Consider the following 24,958-nt stretch of genomic DNA (forward strand, 5'->3'; position numbering starts at 1 on the left):
TCACGAACCGTGAGATCGTGACCTGATCAGAAGTCGGATGCCCTGCCCACTGAGCCACCCAGGCGTCCTAAACTGTATTCTTTTAATATTCTTCTCTTTCAGTGGTTATTTTTTCCTTTTCATTTATTTTACTGTATATTTTTACTTTTTCCGTTTGTTTTGATGAATTTACCTTACAGTGTTCCCCTTTTGTTGTTTTCAAAAGTAGGATTTTGATTTAATTAAGTGTCTTGTTCTATTTTTGCATCATTAATGTTTAGTTTTAGCTTTATGATTTCTTTTTATTTTTCCTTGGCTGTCTTTTGGTTTACTCTGTGGTTCCTCTTATACTTTTTACAGCTGAGGTTTTCACTTATTTTAACTCTTTAATTTTTCTAATTACAGTATCACTGCTTTAAATACATCATAGATTCCTTTATTTTCATGTTTTTTCATTATTTTTGAGAAATTATATAATTTTGGTTTGTTTTGCTTCTTCTACTTAGACTTGACTACCAGAAAGTTTAAAAAAATTTTTTTCCATATGTCAGAGCCTCTTTGTTTTGTGTATTTGTAATTTCAAGTCAATGCATTGTAATCAGAATATTGTTTGCCATATTGTTATTGAATTAAGGTCTCTTTAATTAGTATTTTCGATCTATGTTTCCTCTCTTCTCCTGTGGTGTTTCATCATAGAGTGTCATGTTATTTGATCCATTGCTATGATTATTAGTAATATCATGTCTTCAAATATGAGTATTACATCCCGCTATGAATTCTGGTTTTAATATTTAAAAGTGCCCTTCTTTTTCAAGTTTAGTGCTTCTTGGCTTGACTTACACTTTGTCTAATATTATCTCTTTCTGTGCTTTCTTTATTGTTTTCATATGTTTGATAAACTTTTCTTAATCTCTTCACTTGTAGCCATATTAAATCATTTTATTTTAGGTATTATATATATTTTTATAGCATTTAGTTAGGTCCTGCTTTGTGGAACAATTTGGAAATATTTTTCTCAAATAGACGAGTTAAGGACATTCACATTTATTGATGTAACTAATAATATGATGTAAAATATGACATAATATTTGATATAAGATGGCTTTGTAGAATTTTTATCACTTTTAAAATTTGCATATCATCATTTTGGTGTCCATTTCAGTTGTTTTAGACACATACGGTTATGTAACCATCACCACAAGCAAGTTATGGAATATTTCCATCACTCCTCCAATGTCCCTCATATAGCATATTTATAGTCAGTCTTTCTTGTCACTACTAACCTTGAAAACCACTGATCTATTTTCTGTCCTTATAATTTTGTGTTATGACTTTATTAAAAAGACCATTTATTAAGTAGAGCCCTGGAGTGTAAGATGAGCTGAGTTCAGAAAAAGACCATCAGGGAACTGAAATAGGGAAGTTTAGTACAGGTCCTGGAGTAAATGCATGACATGCCTCGAGGGGCCACGTGCCAAGGTCAAGGCAGGGTGCAGGCAGTAGGAGCAGCAGAACCTGGGGCACAGACCTTTATTAGAGTCCATGAGTGGAGTGCTTTGAGGTTCCCAGGCTAAGGCTGGACTGGTCAACTCAAAACTATACAGAAGGGTTTTGGAAGGTTTTGTGGGGGGTCTTGTCTAAGGGGAGTACAAGGAAAAGGTCCTGTGAGGCAGATAGAGACTGTTTATCACAAAGGCCAATGAGGAAGTCATATAGGAACTTACATTTAGTTATGACTCTGTCGGCCCTTATGTACAGCTCACACTTGCAAGAGGGGCTAATGTCAGTTTAAGGCCCCATGAGCTACTTGGCCACAAAATGAATGCTATGGCAACAATACCATGGAGTAGGTTAGCTAAGGTCTTTTACCTTTTATAAAATGACATAAAATTTGCATCACATGGTATATAGACTTATAGTCCTATTTCAGTAGTATTTCTAAAAATTTTGCCTTTAAGTCATAATTTACACACAGTCAAATGTATTCATTTGAAGTGCATGGTTTTATGGATTTGGCAAATATACACAATCATGTAATCTCCACTACAATTAAGATATCAAAGTTTCATCAACCAAAAAGTTTCTTTGCATACCATTTCCGTTTATCATTTCTCAGTGGCCCCAGACCCTAGTAGGAAACTGGTCTACTTTCTGTCATTATAGATTTGCCTTTCTCTAATTTTCATATCATGGAATTAAATAGCATATATTTGTTTTACAGTATATTTGAGATTACTCAAGTTGATGTCTGGGTAAACATTTTATTCCTTTTTATCATTGAATAGTATACCATGGATGGACATATAATAATTTATTTATCCACTCACCAGTTGATGAATTTTAGGGCTCTGTCTAGTTTGGGGCAATTATTAATGAAACAACTATAAATTTTCACATACAGGTTTTTTTTGTGAGTGTATGTTCTCATTTTATCTATATGTAGGACAGCTAGGTCATATTGTAATTGTATGTTTACTTTTGTAGAAACTGCCAAACTATTTACCAAAATTGTTGTACAATTCTGCATTTCCATTAGTAATGGATTAGCATTCTAGTTGCTTGTATCTTCAACAGTACCTGGTGTTGTCAATTTTGTTGTTTTGATTTTAGCTATTCTAAGATATGTGAATGGTAGTTTGTTTTTAATTTGATTTTTCCTGAAGACTGTTTTTACTGTTTTGAGAGTTCTTTATATATTCTGGATACAAGTCCTTTGTCAGATGTGTTGCAATATTTCTTCCCAGATTATTTCTTGTGTTTTTTTTTTTGTTTGTTTGTTTTTTGGGTTTTTTATTTGTTCTTTTAACACTCTTTCAAAGAACAGAAATTTTTAATTTTAGTAAAATCCAATTTATAAGTTTCTCTTTTTAAGTGGATCATGTTTTTGGTGTTATATCTAAGAAATCCCTGCCTAAAGCAGTTAAAAAGGATTTTTCTCCTGCAATTTTATAATTTTTATGATTTTATTTTAAAATACTATTTTTTACATTAAGGCCTATGATTCATTTTGAATTGCTTTATATGTTTCAATGTATGGGCTGACATTTACTTTTTATATTTGGATGTCTAATAGTTTCAGCACTATTTATTAAACAGTATTCTTTTCTTTGTTGAATAGCCTTAGAACCTTTGTCAAAAATCAGTTGATTCTGTTTGTGTACATTTATTTCTAGATTATCTGTTCCATTCAGATATGTGTCTATCTTTTCATCAGTTCATATTTCCTTGGTTACAATAGCTTTTTTGTAACTATTGAATCAGATAGTGTGAGTCTTTCAGTTTTGTTCTTGTTTTCAAAATTGTTTTGGCTATTCCGCTTTCTTTGCCTTCCCATATAATACTAGAATCTCCTTTTCTTTTAATTTCTGTAAGAAATTCTTCTGAGATTTTGATTATGATTGCATGGAATTTATATGTCAGAATTGACATCATAATTCTATTGAGTCTTGTAATTCATGACTACAGTATATCTCTATTTATCTAGGTCTAATTTGATTTCTTTTGTTAGTATTGTATAATATTCAACATATGTTTTTGCATATATTTTATCAGACTTAAGTAATTTCACAGTTTTTGATACTGTTATAAATTGAATTTTTTCACTTTTATTTTCAATGGTTTATTTTTAGTATGTAGCAATGCAATAGATTTTGTATTCCATGAAGTTATTAAATTCATTTATTATTTATATTAGTTTGGGGGATTAAAAATCATGCTGTCTGAAAATAGAATATTATTTCTTCCTTTACAGTTCTTTCCAAAATTTTTTTCTTGTTTTATCTCACTGGTAAGAGGTTCAGTGTGTTATTGAGAAGTTGTGAAAGCAGACATTCTTGCTTTGTTGCCAATGCCAAAGGGAAAGCATTCCATCCTTCACCATTGCATACTATGTTAGCTAAAGGGTTTTCAAAAGTTCTTTAGAGTAGTTTTCTTGTGCACTTATTTTACTGAGTTTTTTTTTTTTTTAATTAAGACTGATGTTGAATTCTTTCAGATACTTTTTCTGCATCTATTAGAATGATTTTTTGGTAATTCACTTTTAGTCTTTAGGCTTGGTAAACTACATTGATTAATTTTGAATGTTGAACTGGGTTTGCATTTCTGGGATATACCACAGTTGGCATTGATTTATTATCCTTTTTATATATTGCTGGGTTCAGTTTGCTGATATTTATTGAGGATTTTATTCTTCTATTATATTAATGAAAGATATTTCTGTCTAGATTTTTTTCTTACGTTTGGTTTTGTTATCAGGGTAATGCTGGTTTCATAAAACAAATGTTAATAAAAGTGTTATCTCCTTGTCTATGTTCTAAAAGATTTGTAGATATGATGCTACTTCTTACTTAAATATTTAGAATTTTCCAATGAAATCATATGCCTATAGTTGATTATTTGGTGTTTTGGTTTTGTTGTTTAAAGGTTTTAAATGAAAAATCTAATATGCTTAGTAGTTATAATACTATTTAAGTTATTTATTTTTTTCTTAAGGGAGCTATGATATTTCGTGTATTGCAATGAAGTTTTCCACTTTGTCAAGGATATTTAATTTATGGGCATTAATTTATTTGAAAAATTATCTTATCCTTTTCTGTAGGGTCTATAATAATGTCCCATATTTCATTCCTGATGTTGGTAATTTGTGACTTCTCTCTTTTTTCTTGATCTGACTAGAGACTGACTAGCTTTATTGATCTTTTAGAAGAACCAGCCTCTCTCTCTGTGTATGTATGTATATGTATATGTGTGTGTATATATGTATGTATATATATGCTATTAATTATATATTAATGTAATATATATAATATAATATAACATATTATAATATATATGGAACATACAGTAAAACCTTAGTTTGTGAGCATAATTCATTCTGGAAACATTCTTGTAATCCAAAGCACTTGTATATCAAAGCGAATTTCCCCATAAGAAATAATGATTCATTCCACAACCTAAAAATATTCATATAAAAATGATTACAATACTGTAGTATAATATAAAATAATAAAGAAAATACAAAATATAAAGAAAAATAAACAAATTAACCTGCATTCACCTTTGAAAACCTTTGTGGCTGGTGTGAGGGAGACAAGAGAGAGGAAGTTATTGTGTAGGACGACTTTCACTGTCAGCATCACTGCTATCTATTGGCTCAGTGGAATCTTTTTCTTTTCATGAAGAATTTAACAAGGAACCTATCCAAGGACACTTGCCTTTGCCTCCTTTTGAGGATTGCACGGAAATGTGATACTGGATTGTCATGAAATACATTCATTGCTTGCACTGCCACAGCCTTACTGGGGTGTGCTTTTCTACAAAATTTTGCACTGTTTCCCACATTTTACACATCTCCATAATCTCATTTGCAGTGAGGGATTCTTCTGCCTTTTCCTCTTCCCCCTCCACAGACGTAATGCAGACGTACACTTAGAGAATCTTGCAGTTTGGGCCACTCTCATACGTCACTGGTACTTCTTGATGATTTCCTTCTTTACTTCCACCGTAATTATCTCCTTCTTCTTACTGCGCTTATTTTCAACCATTTCGGCTTGGGGGCTATTGTATACTGATTACAGTACAATATTAATAAACTCTTGTCATATACTGTATTTAACATAACTGGCAATAAGGCAGCAGAGGAAAGGGTCTATATCTGCGGGAAGCCTGACCTACAATTAAGCAAAGCATTCCTAAGCTTACTCTTGTATGGAAAAGCAAAGGCCTGTCCGTAGGTGCTTTGAAGTGACAAAAAATACACTAATGCCGGTTGTGGGCATTTTCCAATGTTCTGAAAAATCACTGACTTCTGCCAAACACCATGGCCTGAGACCAAGCATCTGAGCATGGGAGACAATCACCCATAATCTTGCAGTGAATGAGAGAGAGAGAGAGAGAGGGAAGTACCATTGGCTCAATTGTGATCATGTGATGTTTGGCATCACGTATTACTCATACTGCAAGACATGGCTCATTTATCAAGTTAAAATTTATTAGAAATGTTTGCTCATCTTGCGAAACACAGAACAAGTTACTTGCAATCCAAGGTTTTACTGTATATGGAATATATATGGAATATATGGAATATTCCTCTGTCTGATGAAAGCCATCTTAAAAACATGTACAGGGGCGCCTGGGTGGCGCAGTCGGTTAAGCGTCCGACTTCAGCCAGGTCATGATCTCGCGGTCCGTGAGTTCGAGCCCCGCGTCAGGCTCTGGGCTGATGGCTCGGAGCCTGGAGCCTGTTTCCGATTCTGTGTCTCCCTCTCTCTCTGCCCCTCCCCCGTTCATGCTCTGTCTCTCTCTGTCCCAAAAATAAATAAAAAACGTTGAAAAAAAATTTAAAAACATGTACAGACATCAGTATGAACTCATGGTTAGCTTCATATGGATACAGATGCTTATATGTATAGAAATATTTATAGATATGTGTGTATATACACAGGTTAGCACACACACACATATTTCCTTGTTCTGTGGGCTCAGCCTAGAGACAATGACAACATAGTAGCAATGAGCAAACCTACTGCCTAGGGTTTGGTTTCTGATACCATCCTCATGTAAAGAAACTCCTTGGAGGAAATAGTTGATTCAAGGACTAGTGTAGCAAATACACAGGTGATCCTGGAGTATCTTGTACTGCTAGAAAGTAAGGAAGCATTAAAACAAAAAACAAAACACACAACTATGGGAATATGTCAAAAGGACACCAGAACCAAATGAAAGAACTCACAATGGCTAAAGCTGGAACAGTTTCAGCAACAAAGTAAGGTAATATTGGATCATACTGCAAAGTAGAAAATAGATATACATGAGTCCATAGTGATATAAATAAATCATTAAATAAATAAATGGTCAAACTCCATGTTTCCAAATAGTTTATGTAGATAGCATGTACCAAAGAAGGTAGCCTATAATTTCCCACTTAAATGTACATGAGAACTTCCTTCCAAAGAGTACAATATGGGAAAGTAGTAAAAAAGAGTAATTTTACAGAGAGAAACCAAAACTTGACAAACACTCTTTCAGCCAGGTCACCAAGGTTACCATCAGCAGAAATACGTCACACTGATAGTCTATATACCTTTGGTATGAAGTGACAAAAATTGCACTTAATCTCTGTGCTTTTCGTTTCAAAAACCCATAACCTCAGTCTAATCATAAGAAAAACACTTTACAAATGCTGCTTGATGTGCATTCTACCAAATGCCTTACTATTACTCCTCAAAACTGTGAAAATAATAAAAAAGAAAGAAAGTCTGAGAAACTGTCATAGCCAAGAGGAGCCAAAGGAGACATAACGAGTGACTAAATGTTATCTGGTATCCTGGATGTGATCCTGGAGTAGAGAGAGGACATCTGAATACAGTATGGACTGTGGTTAATAATGATATCAGGATTAGTTAGGGGAGTGTGGAACTGTGAAGAGGGGAATTACAGAAACCTTTTTCATTTTTAAAAAGAGCATTTTGTCAGCTAGGTGAGGAGTGACCAGAGGGGTATGATGTAAAGACAGAGAAACCAGGTTAAGTTTTTGCATTAACTCCAGGAGGAAAGTATTTCACTAAGATAATTAATTTGCTTTAAAAAGAATTAAACCCATTAAATTTTATAAACAATATTCAAGAATTTATAATCAGATCAATATGTGTAATATTTAGACAGACTTGTCTGTGTGTTCATCCCACATATCTTTATCCAGAAATAGGTTTTATTACATTCATTTTACATTTAGCCCTGTATTTTGAAACATTACTTTGTAAGGAATGGTACATATTATATTAATAAGGAGCGTGCTAATTATCGGTAGGAAGTTTATGCTGATCCGGAATAGATTGTCATAGTTGGTTTTATCCAGTAATAGCTAATTTAAACCCTAGTCTGCTTTTATTTACTTGAAAAAATTGATTAAATGAAAACTCAAGATCTTGAATTGCTTGCCTGAAACATAGCTTGTCGTTGACATGACTAGGTGACTAACTTCCATTATGTAAGTGTGCTTTTATGTCAGCATTTTGAAAGACTGTGATCCAAATAATAGTTTGAGGAACTGCTCTTTTAATTTCAGTTTGTTAGATGAACGTGATAATTTCAGCACATCCCTTTATATTTTCATTTTTGTTTATCCCATATTATATCAGGGTTTATTTATGGCAGGTTGACATTTTGCACGAACACACTATTTTGTCCTTCGAGTTAACATTTTCTTCTCTCTTACAAATTCTGACATTTGTGGTAAATATCAAGCTATTAATCTCCTTCTGTATCCAAAGGCATTTAATGCAGCTTTCTTCATCCAATCATAAACTCAAAATGTTGATCATTATTAGTTAATGAAAAATATAGCATATCTTAAATTCAAATTTTAGATTTTAGACATGTTTTCAATATGAATTTGCAATGTAAGATCAAATGATCAAAATATATTATCATCATTGTTGCCATAGTTTCAGCTAACTCTGTTTCTTAGCATGTCACTAAATTGTTTGGAGGCTTTTTAAAAACATGAGAAAAATTAAGATATTATGAGATTTTCCCATTTTCCCATAATTAATCTCTTAATTTTGAATAAATTTCTTTGAATAATTATTAGATATCTTAAATAACATCCTTATAGAAAAAGGAATTTCGGTGGTGCATTTATGCTGGCTAAAGTTTAAAACTAACTTTAAATGCACCTTGAGTAAACTTGTCATATTTTTCATGGGAATGACCACAGAACCAAAATAGAACATATTGATTATCTTCAAAGGGCCATGTTCTAGCAATGGCATCAACCAATAGAAATCTTTCCAATTAGACCATTATAGAATTTAGGGTCAGAAATATTCTGTATCTTCAGGAGATATATTCTCAGGGACACTACAAATTTAGGGTGTTGTTACTGTTATTGATTTGACTCACTGTTTTTTAAATAAAATTGGCTAAATGATCACTCTTTTAAGGCAGTCTAATTTTTTTTTTTTTGGTTTAAAAAATAATGTTTCACGTAATGCAACCTATATTGGATAAGGAGATTGTAGTCTGATCTAATTCACCTGAGAGAAATTTATAGAAACCAACATAGTTAAGAATAGTTAAAGATGTTTACTGTTGAAATTAAGAAGCTGAGATAAAAATACATAGCAAGAAATCATTTTTGATATCTCAGTTCCAAAATATTGTAGCTAAAATTGTAAATGGTAGATCTTATAAAATTTTTCTTTGATTAAAAATAAAGAAAAATTTTAATACAAGGATCACATTTTACAAGACTCCTGAACTTTATAATAAATGTCAATTTTATAAGTAAAAATAGTATTTTATGATCTGTAATTAGTAGGCAATTATAATCTGTATGAATACTGATTTATGAAAGAAATTTAAATGAATAAAAACTTTAAAACTGTTTTTCAGAATAACATCTGTACCAGCTTCCTCTCATGGATCTTTAGACTATATGAAGTCCTAAGAATACTCTTTTGTTAAATTTTGCTATTAAATGTATTCATTTTTTCAGCAAAGTTTTATTAAGTGCTTGCTAGGTACCAAATGCTGTTCTAGGTACTGGAACAGGGTTATGAACAAGATGAACAAGGCTGCTCTTCTCACAGAGCTTACGTTTTAGTGGAGAAAGACATTTTAACTAATGATTTAATTAATGATTATAACTTGTAAAATAAGATAGTTTCAGATTGAAGTATAGAAGAAATAAGTTCACACAAGAGTCTGGAGTAAGGGAGACGGCACCTACTTCAGAGAGTGTTTGAGAGAAGTGTGATATTTGGGGTCTTATCTGGATGATACAGAGTCAGCCACATGAAGATCTGTTGCTCAACTTCACTTAGAATGGTTCTCCCTCTGTTTATCCTTATTCCTTTCCCTGTGGGCCTTCCAAGTTCATTGAAAGGATCCTGGAGCTGCTGGATTCTGTTCTAGATAGAGAAAAACCCAGGACAGCAAGATGCATCTGAACCTAATGCTGTGTTTCATATTTTTCTGCTACCCCTCCCTTTCCTCCTGTCGCTTCCCAGCACTTTTGCACACTTTTACACACCAAGGAGTGATTTCTTGTCTTACATACGTTAGTATAAAAAATAGGATATGTTTTAAAACTGAAGTATAGTTGACACGCTATGTTACCAAAATATAGGATACTTTTAATGTTTTTATCCCCATTAGCACTTAACCAAGTTCTAATACACTATGTAGTTTATTATTACTGTTTTTGTCCTCCCTCACCAACACCATTAAGAATTTTGATGTTATTTTTCACTGATGCATCCAAGGACTTGGTGTGGTATTCAGAATGTAGTAGATACTAAGTGAAATACGCGATGGATGAATAAATTGGCTCCTCGCATGAGGGGATCTGCTTGAATTAGAGTCTGCTTGGCTTTGTTCACCAACGATATCAAATGCTCCTTGGATCTGCCTTCCATTTCTAGAATCGGTCCAATGTCATTATTAAGCCTGTGGCTACGTGTGAGCTGTCTGACAGTGTTTTCCATAGGCTGTGTCCTGTAGAATTTCCTATAGAAAGTCTCAGGGGGAGCAACCTTTTGAAAGATTTGCATAGTGCTTGGTAATGCGGACTTCCCTTTTGAACAGACAATACGGGATACTTTCAACTTGAGGCAGAAGCACCCCGATGATACGCTGAGTACAGAGATTGCTTCTGCCAAGTCTACATTTCCTCTTGGGTGCATTTATGTTAACAGATATGTTACTTTAGGGTCTCTCTTGCTTCTGTTTTTAAGGCAGTTTGTATTTCAGATACACTTTCTGACACAGACCTCCGCCATCAATTTTTTATCCCATCATTATGCTCCTCATTGTGAAAGGTAGTACAGTGTTGTCTGTAACAAAAGTTGGTCAGGGTCTTTACTTCAGTACTTTACTTCATGTTCAAGCATTACACTGTTACCTAATTTGTGAAGAAATGCAGTATTGTTTTGGCATATTGGAAAATGTGTTAATTTGGCAAGTCTAGGTGTCTCATCACCCTGCTAGTGGAATCCCGGATTATCCTCTACAGACAAGCTGGAGTCAAAATATTAGTCATACTTCTTGTGAAAGCTTTTTCTTCTTTTATATTAATAGGTATAGGTAGATAATATAGTTGAAGTTTTGAAATGTTTTAGTGCTTTAGTTCATGCTTATAACTTGTAGGTCCTTCCTTTAACTCCTACTTTATTTAGTCAGACATTCTTTGGGAAAATGTAGAATATTATAGATATTTTCATGTGTATTAGTGTTTTGTTTACTTGTCTTAAAAATATTTTTGTTCCAAGGTACTTAATAATGCAGGCCCAGAAAGGGCAAGATCTGTTCCCAACTTACTCTTACGGACAGTCACCTGGGAAGAAAATTCATTTGTAATTTTTCCATTAAAAAATATTTTTTCTTAAATTTTTTAAGACCTTTTCACCTATAACCAATCTCCTACAGCAATTATCTTTCCTCAGTCTCTGTATAAGTGCTTTGTAATTCTTCAAATGCTTAGAAGTTTTTTGGAAATGAATGCCACTATATTTAAAACATCTTGTATACACCACAAATTTAACCATCTTCTCAACTGACTATAATTCTTTATTTTATATAAGAAATACTGATACTCCTTATTTAGATTGCCATTTAAATTCCTTGGTGTTATTTCTTTGCACTGAAAGCTGGATAAATGTAAGGCTCATCTCTTTTGTATTCCTTTACCTGATGGATTATATCTTCCTCTGCCTTTTGTCCAATGTCTAAAATTTATTTTCAAAAACCTTGCATAGTTTTCTAGTTGTTTAAGGAAGTAGAGATATCCCTTTTACTCCATTTTTACTGGAAGTGAAAATTCACTGCCATGGTTTTGAATGATTTTCATAAAAGATTATTAAAGGAAAAAGAGATTTCAGTACCTTGATGGTTTAGATTCAGCTGTCTTGGAAAATTCATTTATGTTGACCATCTCTTCTATACATGATGTAAAAGTATAATAATATTTATTATACCTGCTACATAGCAGATATTATGGCAAGAATGTTATTTTTATTAATTCAGTTAATCTTTCCTCTAGCACTATGAAGTAGGTACTTTTATTTTGACCTTTCACATATGGGACAGCTGAGACACAAATAAGTTAGTTTTCCAAAATATTTACACCTAGTAAGTGGAAAGGTAGATTTCAAAATCAGAAATTCTCCATTTAGATACTGCATTATTGACTAATACACTATACAGTACTTCCTGAGTATTGTGTTACAGTATAATCTATGTTAGCAGAAATGCAGAACAACTTTAGTTTATTGACTAGTTTCACCTCTCAGAATTCATTTCTTTCTTTTTTTTTTATGTAGTTGTTTAAGAGAGACAGACAGTGCAAGCAGGGGAGGGGCAGAGAGACAGGGAGAATCCCAAGCAGGGTCTGCACTGTCAGCACAGAGCCCGACTCCAGGCTTTAAGTCACGAAACTATGAGATCATGACCTGAGCCAAAATCAAGAGTCAGAAGCTTAACTGACTAAGCCACCCAGGTACCCCTCAAAGTTCATTTCTTAATAACATGAAATTATAAAATGAAGTGACATATATTATTCTCTGAGTAGAATATGATAAAATAGTTGTATGCACACATATAGCTTGTCTTGACAAAAATATATGGGAGGGGGGCGCCTGGGTGACTCAGGGACTTAAGTATCCGACTCGATTTTGGCTCAGATCATGATCTCACTGTGTGTGAGCTTAAGCCCCGTGTCAGGTTCTGTGCTGAGAACGTGGAGCCTGCTTAGGATTTTCTTTCTTCCTCTCTCTCTGCTCCTCCCCTACGTGCTGTCTCTCAAAATAAATAAACTTAAAATATATATGTGTGTGTCTTTGTATGTATATATACATATAAATATATACATAAAGATAAATTCTCCATATCCTTAACAGAGTTGAAATTAATTTTTTTGGCTTACAAGCAATTATTACCTGTACTGATGCAAACTGTGATCATTATTAAATGTAGAAACTCATTTACATGTTTTAGTCACACACATTTAATGTCAGAATTGCACATGAAACTTAGCATACATTCTTGAAGTAATTTCATAATAGTTTTCTAAAATCATTTAATGTAATAGCCTATGTAAAGGCCATCATTGTCGGTTGTTGACTTTATTAGATGTTCTAGATGAAGTTTTGATTTCAGCCTATATGATTTATAGTATAATGATACAAATCTTTTGACGATTTAAAAATACTATATTTACAAATGCCATGAAACTCACCACAGATATTGGAGAACAATATAGATTAAGTTTCAAACTTTCTTTTATTTTGATCTTGCAGATTGCATTCTCACAACACAACACAATCATGGATCTTGTGCAGTTTTTTGTCACCTTCTTCAGGTAATTTGCTTTTACTGACTTCAAATTTATCAAACCTGTATTCTGATAATGTTCTATCAACCTGTTTGGTAATTTATCAAGTCTTTAACCTTAAAACATCAATGCTGTGTCTTGAATAGCTTCATATACTTAAATATATAACAGAGCAGAAGAACCATACTTGAAATGTACTTTTCAAGATTATTTTGCTGTTGGACTATATAATTGCTAATGAAATCAGTGGAAAGAAGATAACTTTGTGTTCCTGTCACATAAGTAATTAAAGCCTACTTTAATTAATGAAATTAGCAGCATAGTCACCATATTGATTAGGTACATCTCCTACTGTTAATTCAATTATTTGTCAGGTAATTATCATATGTGCTTAGCAATGTGCTAAAAATCTGTAGAGAGTACATTTTCTGTCCTCAATGAGCTTCTAATCTGGAAATACTAAATACAACTTTGAATAGAGCATCATCCCTAAAATATTAGTTATTTGAGATATTAACAGTAAGTTCATAAAAACGTTTCCATGATTAAACAAGTTTGGAAAATACGGCTCTTTTAGTTTGTAACTGACATTACTTCCACTGACATTGCAAGAATTTTTTTTTCCTTAGAGATTTTAATGTGCTAATTTGCTACGTATCTTTCTAAAAAGAAGGTAGAGCTTGTAGCACTTCATAAAATGTGAAAACTCTTTTTGGGGAACATCTATTATTAATTCCATGGGATGTAAATAAAGAAACCTTGGATTGGGAGAAAAATTGAGTCATTGATAGGATATCTGTGTTATGGCATATTAGATCATCTGTAGAGGAAGGGATATTGCTTTTGTTAATATGATTATTATATGTACAGGTTGTGCTGGTGCGCTGGGTGCCTTCATGCAAATTAGACAATTTTGGCAGACATAGCCCTACATTATGGCATACAACTTTACCGAGTGCAGTATGAATTTTGACTCTACTCACCAAGTTGGCTGGACTGCCTTATGCAGTGAAACCTGTACAACCAGATCCTTGATATGGTTGATATGCTAAGCACTTTCTTAAATGCCAGAGTAACCATTATTGGTTATCTTGTCCAGACGCCCCTCCAATACTTAAATTCCTAAAGCCTTTCCCGTAGGGAAGGGCTGGATAGTAAATATTTTCAGGATTTGTGGGCTGTACTGTCTCTGTTGCATGGATGCAAACATTCTGCTACAGTACTAAACTGACATAGCCAATAAGGAAACAAATGGGAGTGGCTCTGTTCCAATAAACCTTTATTACAAAAGCAGCTGGTGGGCTGAATTCTGCCTGCGGACATAATTTGCCCAACCCCTCATCCAGCTTATGCCCAAATGCCTTTAATGACGAAAATGCATCATCTCCTGAGATAACATATTCTATCTTCAGATAACTAATTGTCCTTTGTAATTGAGATGAAATCTGTCTCCCCATAATACCACTTCTCATTCATCCATACGGTCCAACACATAGCAAGTCTAATCTCTCTTCTGCATTTATAGCCCTTCAGTTTTCTAAACTCTTTTTTCCAATTTACGTATTCCCTATGTATCCAGTTCTGTTGTCAAAACCTTTGCTACATCGGTCACTTTGCCCTGAAAACAATCATGTTTGTCTATGTCCCTTTAAAAGTTGTAATTTCCAGAATTTAACAGTATAAACATATTTATCACTAACATGTGTGCCTACTTAAAATTTTCCCCTTAAAAATGAAATAAGAAAGTGTATTAAATATATTTAATGTTTTATGACTTTGTATTTCTGAGTATAAGAGGATTTTAGGGCTATTAACTAAGTTACAGTGTGTTTTGAGAAAGTATTAGAAGTTATAATCAAACAAGCATTATTTACTGCATCAAAATAAAACTTTTCCATGCAGAAGGGCGTGAATAGAAATATACAGAAAAGTTCAGCTCTGTATAAAAATTCACAAAGTTGAATATATATGTAAATTATTTAAGTGTTTAGGGTTTTATTTTAAGCTTTTGAATTTGTATGCATATTTAAGTTCAATAGCCTTTTTATTAAGTAAAATAAGGCTAGTGTTAATGTGTACCATGTCTTAGAGATGATCCTATTTATTATGTTGTCATCATGGGCAAAGTGAAATAAAATATTCTAACTGTTGTGTGAGATAAAATATATTTGATGTGTTTTTTTGTCATTTAAATTTCTTTCAGTAGTGAAATGTAAATTAGTTTTGAAATCTTATTGTTAAGAAAAAACATGGACAGAATATTTTAAAGGTTTTTTTTTTTTTTTTTAAATAAAGCCACTGCTAAATTTTAAAAGAGAGCTTTCAACAGGTCAGCATTTCTGGACAATCTTCAATCAGGCCGCTGTTATTGCTATTGCTGTTTCTAACTGAGTTACTGAAATAGCAGAGGTGAATGTGCCAGCTTTTCAGTTTAGCCATGATTCTATGAAGGCCAGTTCTCAAACTCTGTCAGTTTTTACCTTTATGTTAGGCATAGTTCTGATGGTAAGTATAATTGGGCAAGTACTAGGAAGATCATTTATAGGCATAGCCTGGCTCTGATCTTAGCTTTCTATACTATCGTAAGTAGGTCTTAGTTAGTAGGTGGAAATCTCAGTCCTTTCTTATATAGAATTAAAGGATTTTGTTGTTGTGAGAGTCTGTAGTATAACATAATGAAGGATTAGAAAACTGAAAGGCATTATTTTAAGAATAAATGTTTTTTTCTGGTATCTGAAAGAGAAAAGTCTTTGTGAATCTTAAAAGTCTGAAAAGTCTAAATTATTTATTGTAAAAGAAGTTAAGCCTGGTAAATTCAATGGATATATAGTAGGCCCCTGTACCATTTAGATATACTGATATACTGCCCCGTACCATTTAGAATTTTAATGGTGGTGCGTATTTTCACTATCCCACTGGGATGATATAATGCTATTAATTTACCATCTTAACCAGATGGAGGGTAGTTTTAAAGGTTGCCACTCAGTCTTTCCCACTCTGATAGACACTACCCCCCAGACCAGGGACACGATGTAGAGGTTACTCTAACCTACGTTCTAATTATATATTTTAAAACTGAGGAAATTATTGCTGGGTGGATCCATAGACACAGTTGGCCCAATGTGAGCCAGAAGTTAGCCAGAATTTATTACATGACCCCTAAAGACACCCCAAATCTAACAAGGGGCCATCATGACATTTTAGTCCTTGAGTATCTAGAGTATCATCTCTCAACCTATGTCTGATAGTAATCAAAATATCTGTTTATTCCTTGTGAATTATATATGTAACCATGTATATATGCCTGTATGTAATTGTATACCCAAATATACACACATAGAAAGATCATACAAAGGTCCCTTTGAGGATCATTTTATACACTTTTCAAGATGTTTCAAGATGTCCTTTCTTCTATGGACCCATCCACCTCTTCTCTCCATGGGGTTCTGGATTTGTAAATTAGCTCATCTGGAAACTGAGCAGAGGGTCATGATTTTTCTATTGGGGCAACAATTCTTAGCCTGTTGTTTCTTCATTATTACTTAAAATAAAACTAAATGTTAAATAGCACCAGTGTTGGCTGTCCATCTAGTTTTCCCCTGAGGATACCATACATTCTTAATCATCTTCCCAGCTCTTTGTGGGCTAACCCCCTTGGCTGCTCCAACAGACTTATTGACCATTATGGTAATTGTGGGCCATGGATTCCCTGACACCTGGTACCTTTTACTTTGGGTCCCCATTACTTAATGCCTACCCCAAGACTGCCTCTCCTGATGTCAGCTCTAGTCTGTAGAAGAAAGCCACCACTGAACTTCTTAGTGAAGCAGATGCTCCCTCATCATCATATTCCTTCTGTAATAGCCTTGGTGAGTGATGTGCCCTATGGAACACAGTCTACTAGTAGTTCTTACATAATATATCCATTCTAGAACATTTCCTCTGTCAACTTCTTTGTTCCTTTCTCTTCCATCTGCTTGGGCAACTCAGGTGTTTCCATTACACTTTCAATTGGCCATTGTTTTTCCAGGTTTCTGAGAGTCACTCCATCCTCAAGAGTCCTCAGTGGGGTATTATATCTCCTGTGGTCCTGAGAATATATCCCTAAATTCATGAATTCTTGCTTGTCCAGTCTTACCTGCCATCTCTCTTGATTAGACACCACCAAAATCCAGTTCCCATCACGCTCCCTTCGTTCCTGCCAGTACATTCTAGGTTATTCTTATAGCTCTTTCAAGTGTATAATACCTTCCCTTTCTTATCAGGCCAAGATGTATTATGCTGTCATTATACTCTAGTTATCTGTCTGGCAAGCAGGAGAGGAGGTGATGGCAGCTTGGTAGGGATGTGGTTATTGTCTCTGTTACCAGGGAAGGGAGTTGTAGAACAACAGAAGTTTTCTTAGAAGCCCTCATTTAGATATATCATTCTAAATATTCCTATCCCATATTTTAAGGGCTAGGTTTTCCCAACCATGGCCCTTGTCTTTGCATGAGATAACTGTTCTGGCTGAACATTCGATCATCTCTGGGGCTCTGCAACTCTAACAACCAGATCATTATCCTGCTGATCATCCATATTGGCTTTTCCAATGTCAAAGAAAAGGGCCTCATTTAAAGCTATAAAAGAAACTCTCTAGCTTTTATATTTAGTTACTAATATTTGTTAATGGCCTTCAGTCTCTCATTATCACACTGCACGTATTAATACAACATAACAGCAATCAGCCAACCCACACTCTTTTGAAGATGTTTCCCTACATCCCCACTGGTGAAAGCTTTAGCAATGGAAGCATTCTTTCAACCACCCTACTAACATTGATGATGTTCTTTTAGCCTGCCAAGGAAGGAGGGAGACAGTTCCAAATCCCCTTTTTACCTCCTGATTACCCAGATAAATCTTCAGAGAAGCAGACCCAAGATGGGATTAAATATACAGTAAATGCATTAGGGGAAACTCCTGCAGAGGAAAGAGCAGGGGAGAAGGTGACAGATCTTCTAGACCACAATGCTGAACTGACCTTTGTGAAGTGGAACAGGAAGAAAAGGTAGTTGAGTGAAAGAGCCTGAGATTTCAGTGCACTCTGCAAGCCAAATCACTCATCAGAGGAGTTCTGCATCTCCCAGTATCAGCCTTTGACTAAGGATGGTGGGGGCCTTTGATTAATTGTGCTCTTTGTAGTCAGGGATCAGTGAGGCACATTTTAATAGTTGGCACAATAGATTTGTCTGTTACTTGAAGGTTTGGTAGAACTGCCCTGTAAAACCATATGAATTTTGGTAAGGTTTTTAAATTTGTTTTTGTATGCTTTGAATTTTTGTGGGTAGATTTTGCAGTTTCTCATGAAATTTCATTAGTATTTACATCTCAGGTTTTCTATTTTTTCTTGACGTAGTTGATAATTTTGTTTAAGGAAATTGTCCACTTTATTTTCAGAATTTATTGGCATATATTTTCCTATATTAATATTCCAGAACTTATGTTAGAATTATGTCTCCCTTTTCATTGTGAATTTTGCCTCTTTTTACATTTCATTTTTTTCTTGATAAGCCATTAAGAACTTTGACTGTTGGGAGTCCTTTTAAAAACCACATTTCATAGCTTCGTTCCATGTTTTATTGTTTTCTAATTCATAATTTTCATTGTTTTCTGCTTATGTTTCTTCTGCTTTTATGGAGTTGCTGTATTATTTTTCCAAATTTTTGATTTAAACATGTAATCAAGCTTATTAATTTCTAGTTATATGGTTCTAATATATGCATTTAGGTATACCACTTTTTAAAAATATTCTGTTTCAGCTGCATTCCATGGAGTTTAATATATAGCACTTTTACTAACTGTAATTCAAAGTATTTTCTAATTTCTTTTATGATTTCCACATGAATTATTTAGAAGTCTGTCTTTGAATTTCCAAATGTGTAGGATTTTGTCAGTGTGTCTTTTTTACTGGCTTTTCTTCAGTCAGTGAAAGACCTTTATGATACTTCTGTATTTCTTCAATTTTTTTCTGTTGTCAAAGATACGATCAACATTTGTAAATGTTCCACCTGCTTGATAATAATGGAGTTTTTCAGATCATTGGAGTCAGTATATTATAGATGCCCATTAGAATAAAACTTAGTATTTTTTCCCATATGTTCTTTTTCAATGTTCATGTTACATCTACATATTATTAAGTGAGATTTAGTGCTATTTCACTCTGTTACTTGTACATATTTGTCAACTTTGTCTTCATATTTTTTTCGTTTTAATGTTATGGTTTTAGGGGCAGACAATCTAGAATTATTATTTTTTTTATGAATTATTGTTTTTCTCTCAATTTTTTTATTAGGATAAAATACACATAAAATTTGCCATCTTAACCATTTTTAAGTGAACAGTTTAGTGATAATAAGTACATTCATATTATTATGCAGCTATCACCATTTTCCATCTCCAGAACTCTTTTTATCTTACAAAACTGAAACTCTATGCCATTAAATAATAATTTCCCATCTCCTTTCCTTCAACCCCTGACAGTTACCATTTAGCCTTCTGTCTCTGTGATTTTTGACTACTCCAGTACATTATATAAGTGGTATCATGTAGTATTTATCTTTTTGTTACTGGTTTATTTCTCTTAGCATTATGTTCTCAAGATTCATCCCTATTGTAACAACTATCAGAATTTCCTTCCTTTACAAGGCTGAATAATATTCCATTGTATGTATATACCATTCATCTGTTGATGGACACTTGAGCTGTTTCTGTCTTTTAGCTATTGTGAATAATGTTGCTATGATCATGAATGTACAAACATGTACTCAAGACCTTGCTTTCTGTTCCTTTATGTTTTTAATTTTTTGAGGAACCTTCCTCCCGTTTTCCACAGTAGTTGTACCATTTTAAAATCTTAACAACAGTGCACAGGGGTTCCAATTTTTCTGTATTCTTACCAGCACTTATAATTTTTTATGTTCGTTTTTGATGGTAGCCATCCTAATGTGTGTGAGGTAGTATCTTATTGCAGTTTTGATTTGCATTTCCCTAATGATTAGTAATGTTTAGCATGCTTTTGTGTGCTTGCCAGTTGTATATCTTCTTTGTAAAAAAATGTCTATTCAAATCTTTTGCCCATTTTTGAATCAGGTTCTTTGTTTTGTTTATTTTGTTGTTGTTGTTTGTTGAATGGTGGGAGCTGTTTATACATCCTGGATATTAATCTCTGATAATTAATCAGATACATGATTTTCAATTATTTCCTCCTACTACGTATCTTGCTTTTCACTCTATTGATAGTTTCTGTTGGTGAATAGAAGTTTTTATTATGAAGTCCATTTTGTCTATTTTTTCTATTGTTGCCTATGTCTTTGGTGTCATATCCAATCATTGCCAAACCAATGTCTTACAGCTTTTGTCCTATATTTTCTTCTAAGAGTTTTATAGTTTTAGCTATTGTGTTCAGGTCATTGATCCATTTTGCATTCATTTTTTTTTTGTGTGTGTGTGGTATTAGGTAAGGGTCTAACTAGTCTTTTGCATTTGATTTCAGTGCAGTTTTCTCAGCATTATTTGTTGAAAAGATGGTCCTATCTTCATAGAATGGTCTTTGCGCTCTTGTCACAAGAGTATTTTATCTGATATGTGGAGGTTTATTTCCGAGCTTTTTATTGTATTCCATTGGCCTATATGTCTGTGTTTATGCCGGTGCCACACTGGTTTGATTATTATAGTTTTGTTGTAAGTTTTGAAGTCAAGAAGTATGACTCCTCCAACTTTGTTCTTTTTTCAAGATTTTTTTTCTTTTTGTCTATTTTTTTCTTTGCTATCTGTGGTCCTTGAGGTTCCATATGAATTTTAGGATGAATTTTTCATTTCTGAAAAAAAAAGTTGGGATTTTGATAGGGATTGTATGGTATGTGTAGATTGCTTTGGATAGTGTCAACATCTTGAAGGTATTGAGTCTTCAAATCCATGAATGTGAAATGTCTTTCCATTTACTTGTCTTTAATATATTTTCAGCAATATTTTGTAGTTTTCATTGTACAAATCTTTCACTTCCTTGATTAATTCCCAAGTATTTTATCCTTTTTGATGCTATTGTAAATGGAGGTGTTTAGTTAATTTCTTTTCAGAAATTAGTGTATACAACTGCAGCACATTTTTGTGTTGACTTTGTGTCCTGCTACTTTGTTGCATTTGTTTATTAATTCTAAGTTTTTTGTGTTTGTGGAACTTTTAGGGTTTCCTACGTATAAGGTCCTCTTATTTGCAAACATATAATTTTACTTCTTCTTTTCCAATTTGGGTGCCTTTTATTTCTTTTTCTTGTCAATTGCTCTATCTACTACCACATTGAATAGATGTGGCAGAAGCAGGTATCTTCTTCCTGATTTCAGAGGAAAGGCTTTTAATCTTTCACCACTAAGTATGATTTAGAAGCTGCAGCAAATTATCCAGAAGATCTAGCTAAGATAGTTAACAAAGATGGCTACACTAAACAACAGATTTTCAGTGTAGATCAAACAGCCTTAGATTGGTAGAAGATGCCATCTAGGACTTTCATAGCTGGAAAGAATAAGTTAATCAATGCCTGGCTTCAAAGATTCAAATGACAGGCTGACTCTCTTGTTAAGGCTAATATAGCTAGTGACTTTAAGTTGAAGGCTGTAACTATCCATCTTTTTTTAAATCTCCCACTGATTTCTACTGTAAAACCTGGATAAAATCTAGGGGCAGCTATTTGATAATTCTGAAAAGTAAGTATCAGCAGGAAGATCAGAGAAGACCAGAATTGAAAGTGCCCCTGAACTGTTTGGGAATTTACTGTTACTTTCCCTTGGTATCCCCTGACTTGAAACTAAATGCAGGCTGAAAACTCAGAGTGACTACTGAGATCTAGACAAGAAACATTCTGGAAATACCCCCTAGTTCTGAGTTATGGTGTAGAAAAGAAACTCTTTTAAGTTTATTTATTTATTTTGAGAGGGGGGTGTGGAGGGCCAGAGAGAGAGGGAGAAAGAGGATCCCAAGCAGGCTCTGTGCTGTCAGCCCCAACGTGGGCTCAAACCCAAGAACTGTGAGATTATGACCTGAAGCAAAGTCAAGAGTCCAATGTTTAACCAACTGAATCACCCAGATGCCCCTGCAAAGGAAACTCTTAAAGCTCAGAGTGAGTAGTGGAGAACCCCTTCCATTTTTTCCTCTTTGTCCTTAATTCACTCACCCCCAATCCCAAGCAGCCTTGCAGGAGTAACATTGGCTGCAGCAAAAATGGCTAGGAATGAGAAGCTGGAAGAGCCAAATCTCAGAGGGAGAGGAATCTTCCTTAATATAAGGTAGAGTTGTGGTTACAAGAGGGCCAAGACAAACGCCATTGCTTTTTCCTTTTCTCTGTCCTCCTAGCACAGAATGTGGCACCATCACAGAACTGGGCAGTTTCTGAGCAGAGGGTAAAAAGTGGAGCCCAGGGAACCAGAAAGGATCTGGGAAATAACAGAAAGAAAAAAAGCCATCCCCTAAGTTGTTTATGAATTTCTGGGACTTATGAGGCTATGATCCTAATTAGCATACCAAAGAATCTGAGACTGAGCTGGTGGTTAGAACTGGGTTTAGGCCCCAGACTGAACCTGAAGGACAGACTCAAACAGCCCTGAAAATGCTTCTGAGCTTCCAGTGCGTTGTAACCACAGCCTACAGATGGGCTGAAACAAAGTATTGTTATAGGGAGTATCGACATTCCCAGTAGAATACAAACTCAGCAAGTAGAGAGGGCTGTGACAGAAGTGGACCATTCTTAAGTTTTGTTAGCAAGTCAAGGAATGCCAATGTTTATTGCTCAACCTAATTTTCATCAGGGAATACAAATTAAAACCATAGTATAATTCTACTTCCCATATACCTATTACAGTGGCTAAAACAAACAAATAAACAAACAAAAAACAAAGCAAAGCAAAAACAAGAACCAAATGTTGGAGAGGGTGCTGGCACTCTCCACACTTTTGATAGGCTAGGAACTGGGGCAACAACTGAAAACAAGCTGACACTGCACCCTGAAGTGGAATCCATTCCATCAAAAGCCATGCAGAAATAGCTATAGCAGTGTGTTTTAAATAGCCAAAACCTGAGAATATCTCAAATACCCAAAAATAATGGAATGGAGAATATAGCCGTATAAAGGAAAAAATACGGGGTAACAGAAAAAAAAACCAAACTAATCCTACAAGAACAATATAGATGTCACTCCAAACAATAGTGTTGAACAAAGGAAACCAGAAACAAAAGAACAAATACTGTAGGATTTCATTTGTATGAAGTTCAGAAATAGGTAGAACCAAACTACGGTATTAAAAATCAGCATGAGAGCTATCTTTGAGGAAGAAGGAATGGGTAAATTACTATTGTTTTATTGGGATGTTGGTTACATGGGTATATTACCTTTGTGATAATTCACTGAGCTGTGTGCTTGTGATATTTCTGTGTATGCTATGTTCTAGAAAACTAGAACTGATGGTCTAGAAAAGTTTTTTTTAAGAAGAGCATTTCCTACTTTTAAAATATTAAGGAAATCTTATAATTAAAACATTTACCCTAACCACATGATTTCATTAAGGTGTGCTTTAAATAAAAATTGGGTGTAGAAAAGAGCATTTGTATACATTGACCATTAATCAATTTCTGTTGTAAATTTGGGAGATTAAGGTATTATCCAGGTAGATTATTTGTAACAGGAGGAGTTAACCAGGAGGATCTTCCTTACGAGATGTTGTTTCTCCCTACCTTATGTAAACTATTTCAAGGAAGGATTTATCAAAGACGCTCTGTAAATTTGTAAATCTGTTAGCAGTTTGGAGGGAGTTCATTTGGGTATTTTCCTATGAATTTTACATAAATGATACCTAAAGTATATTATATGAATTATTTCTCAGCCTTCATTTAACTCCTTCCATATGGGTATACAGCAATGAATTTGAGTGGGATTGATCCCTCACTAGCCTCACGGGTGGCCTAAAGCCAGTTAGTGCCTAGCTTCAATAGGCATGTGATAGGTGAAGAGTAGCCATGTGTAATGAATGGTATGTAATGGGAGTCCTGGAATTCCTGCATCCATTTGTGTTCCTAAGAGGGAAACGGGCCTGAGGCCAGAGCTGATGCACAGTAGAGTGCATAGTTTGGAGAATCAGAGAGCAATGTAGCTAGTGTGCCGATCAGTCCAAACCTGGCAGTTATTTTTTTCCTTCTGACCTTGAGGAGTGGCTTAGTCGGCTTGGCTGCCCTACCGCAGACAGAGTGGCTTTAACACCAGAAATTTATAAATCCTACAGTCCTGCTGGCTGGGAAGTCCAAGATTTGAGTGCAAGTATTGTTGGTTTCTGGTGTGAGAATTCTTGGTTTGCAGACGGCTGCGTTCTTGCCGTGCGTTCACATCGCTTTTCCTCAATGCAAGGAGATGGAGAGAAAATGCCAGCTCTCTGGGGTCTCTTTTTATAAGGACACTAATTCTGTTGGTTCAGCATTCCTCCCTTATGACCTCATTTAACCTCAGTTACAACCCAAAGTCCCTGTTTTCAAATATAATCACTTTCAGGTTTAGGGTTTCAACATATGAATTTTGGAGGAATACAATTCATCCGTTATATTCTGCCTGTGGCCTCCCACAATCATGTCCTT

General features: G+C 34.3%; 1 protein-coding gene across 1 annotated transcript in view; it reads left to right on the forward strand.

Moving 5' to 3' along the window:
• The window catches only part of ATRNL1 (attractin like 1), a 754,994-nt gene that overhangs the window by 327,913 nt on the left and 402,123 nt on the right, over nucleotides 1-24,958 (forward strand). Inside the window, exon 25 of the mRNA XM_027063193.2 lies at nucleotides 13,275-13,336. Coding sequence (XP_026918994.2) covers nucleotides 13,275-13,336 — 62 coding nt within the window. The remainder of the gene's footprint in view (nucleotides 1-13,274; nucleotides 13,337-24,958) is intronic.

This window comes from Acinonyx jubatus, chromosome D2, assembly GCF_027475565.1.
Source record: "Acinonyx jubatus isolate Ajub_Pintada_27869175 chromosome D2, VMU_Ajub_asm_v1.0, whole genome shotgun sequence".
Classification (NCBI taxonomy): domain Eukaryota; kingdom Metazoa; phylum Chordata; class Mammalia; order Carnivora; family Felidae; genus Acinonyx; species Acinonyx jubatus.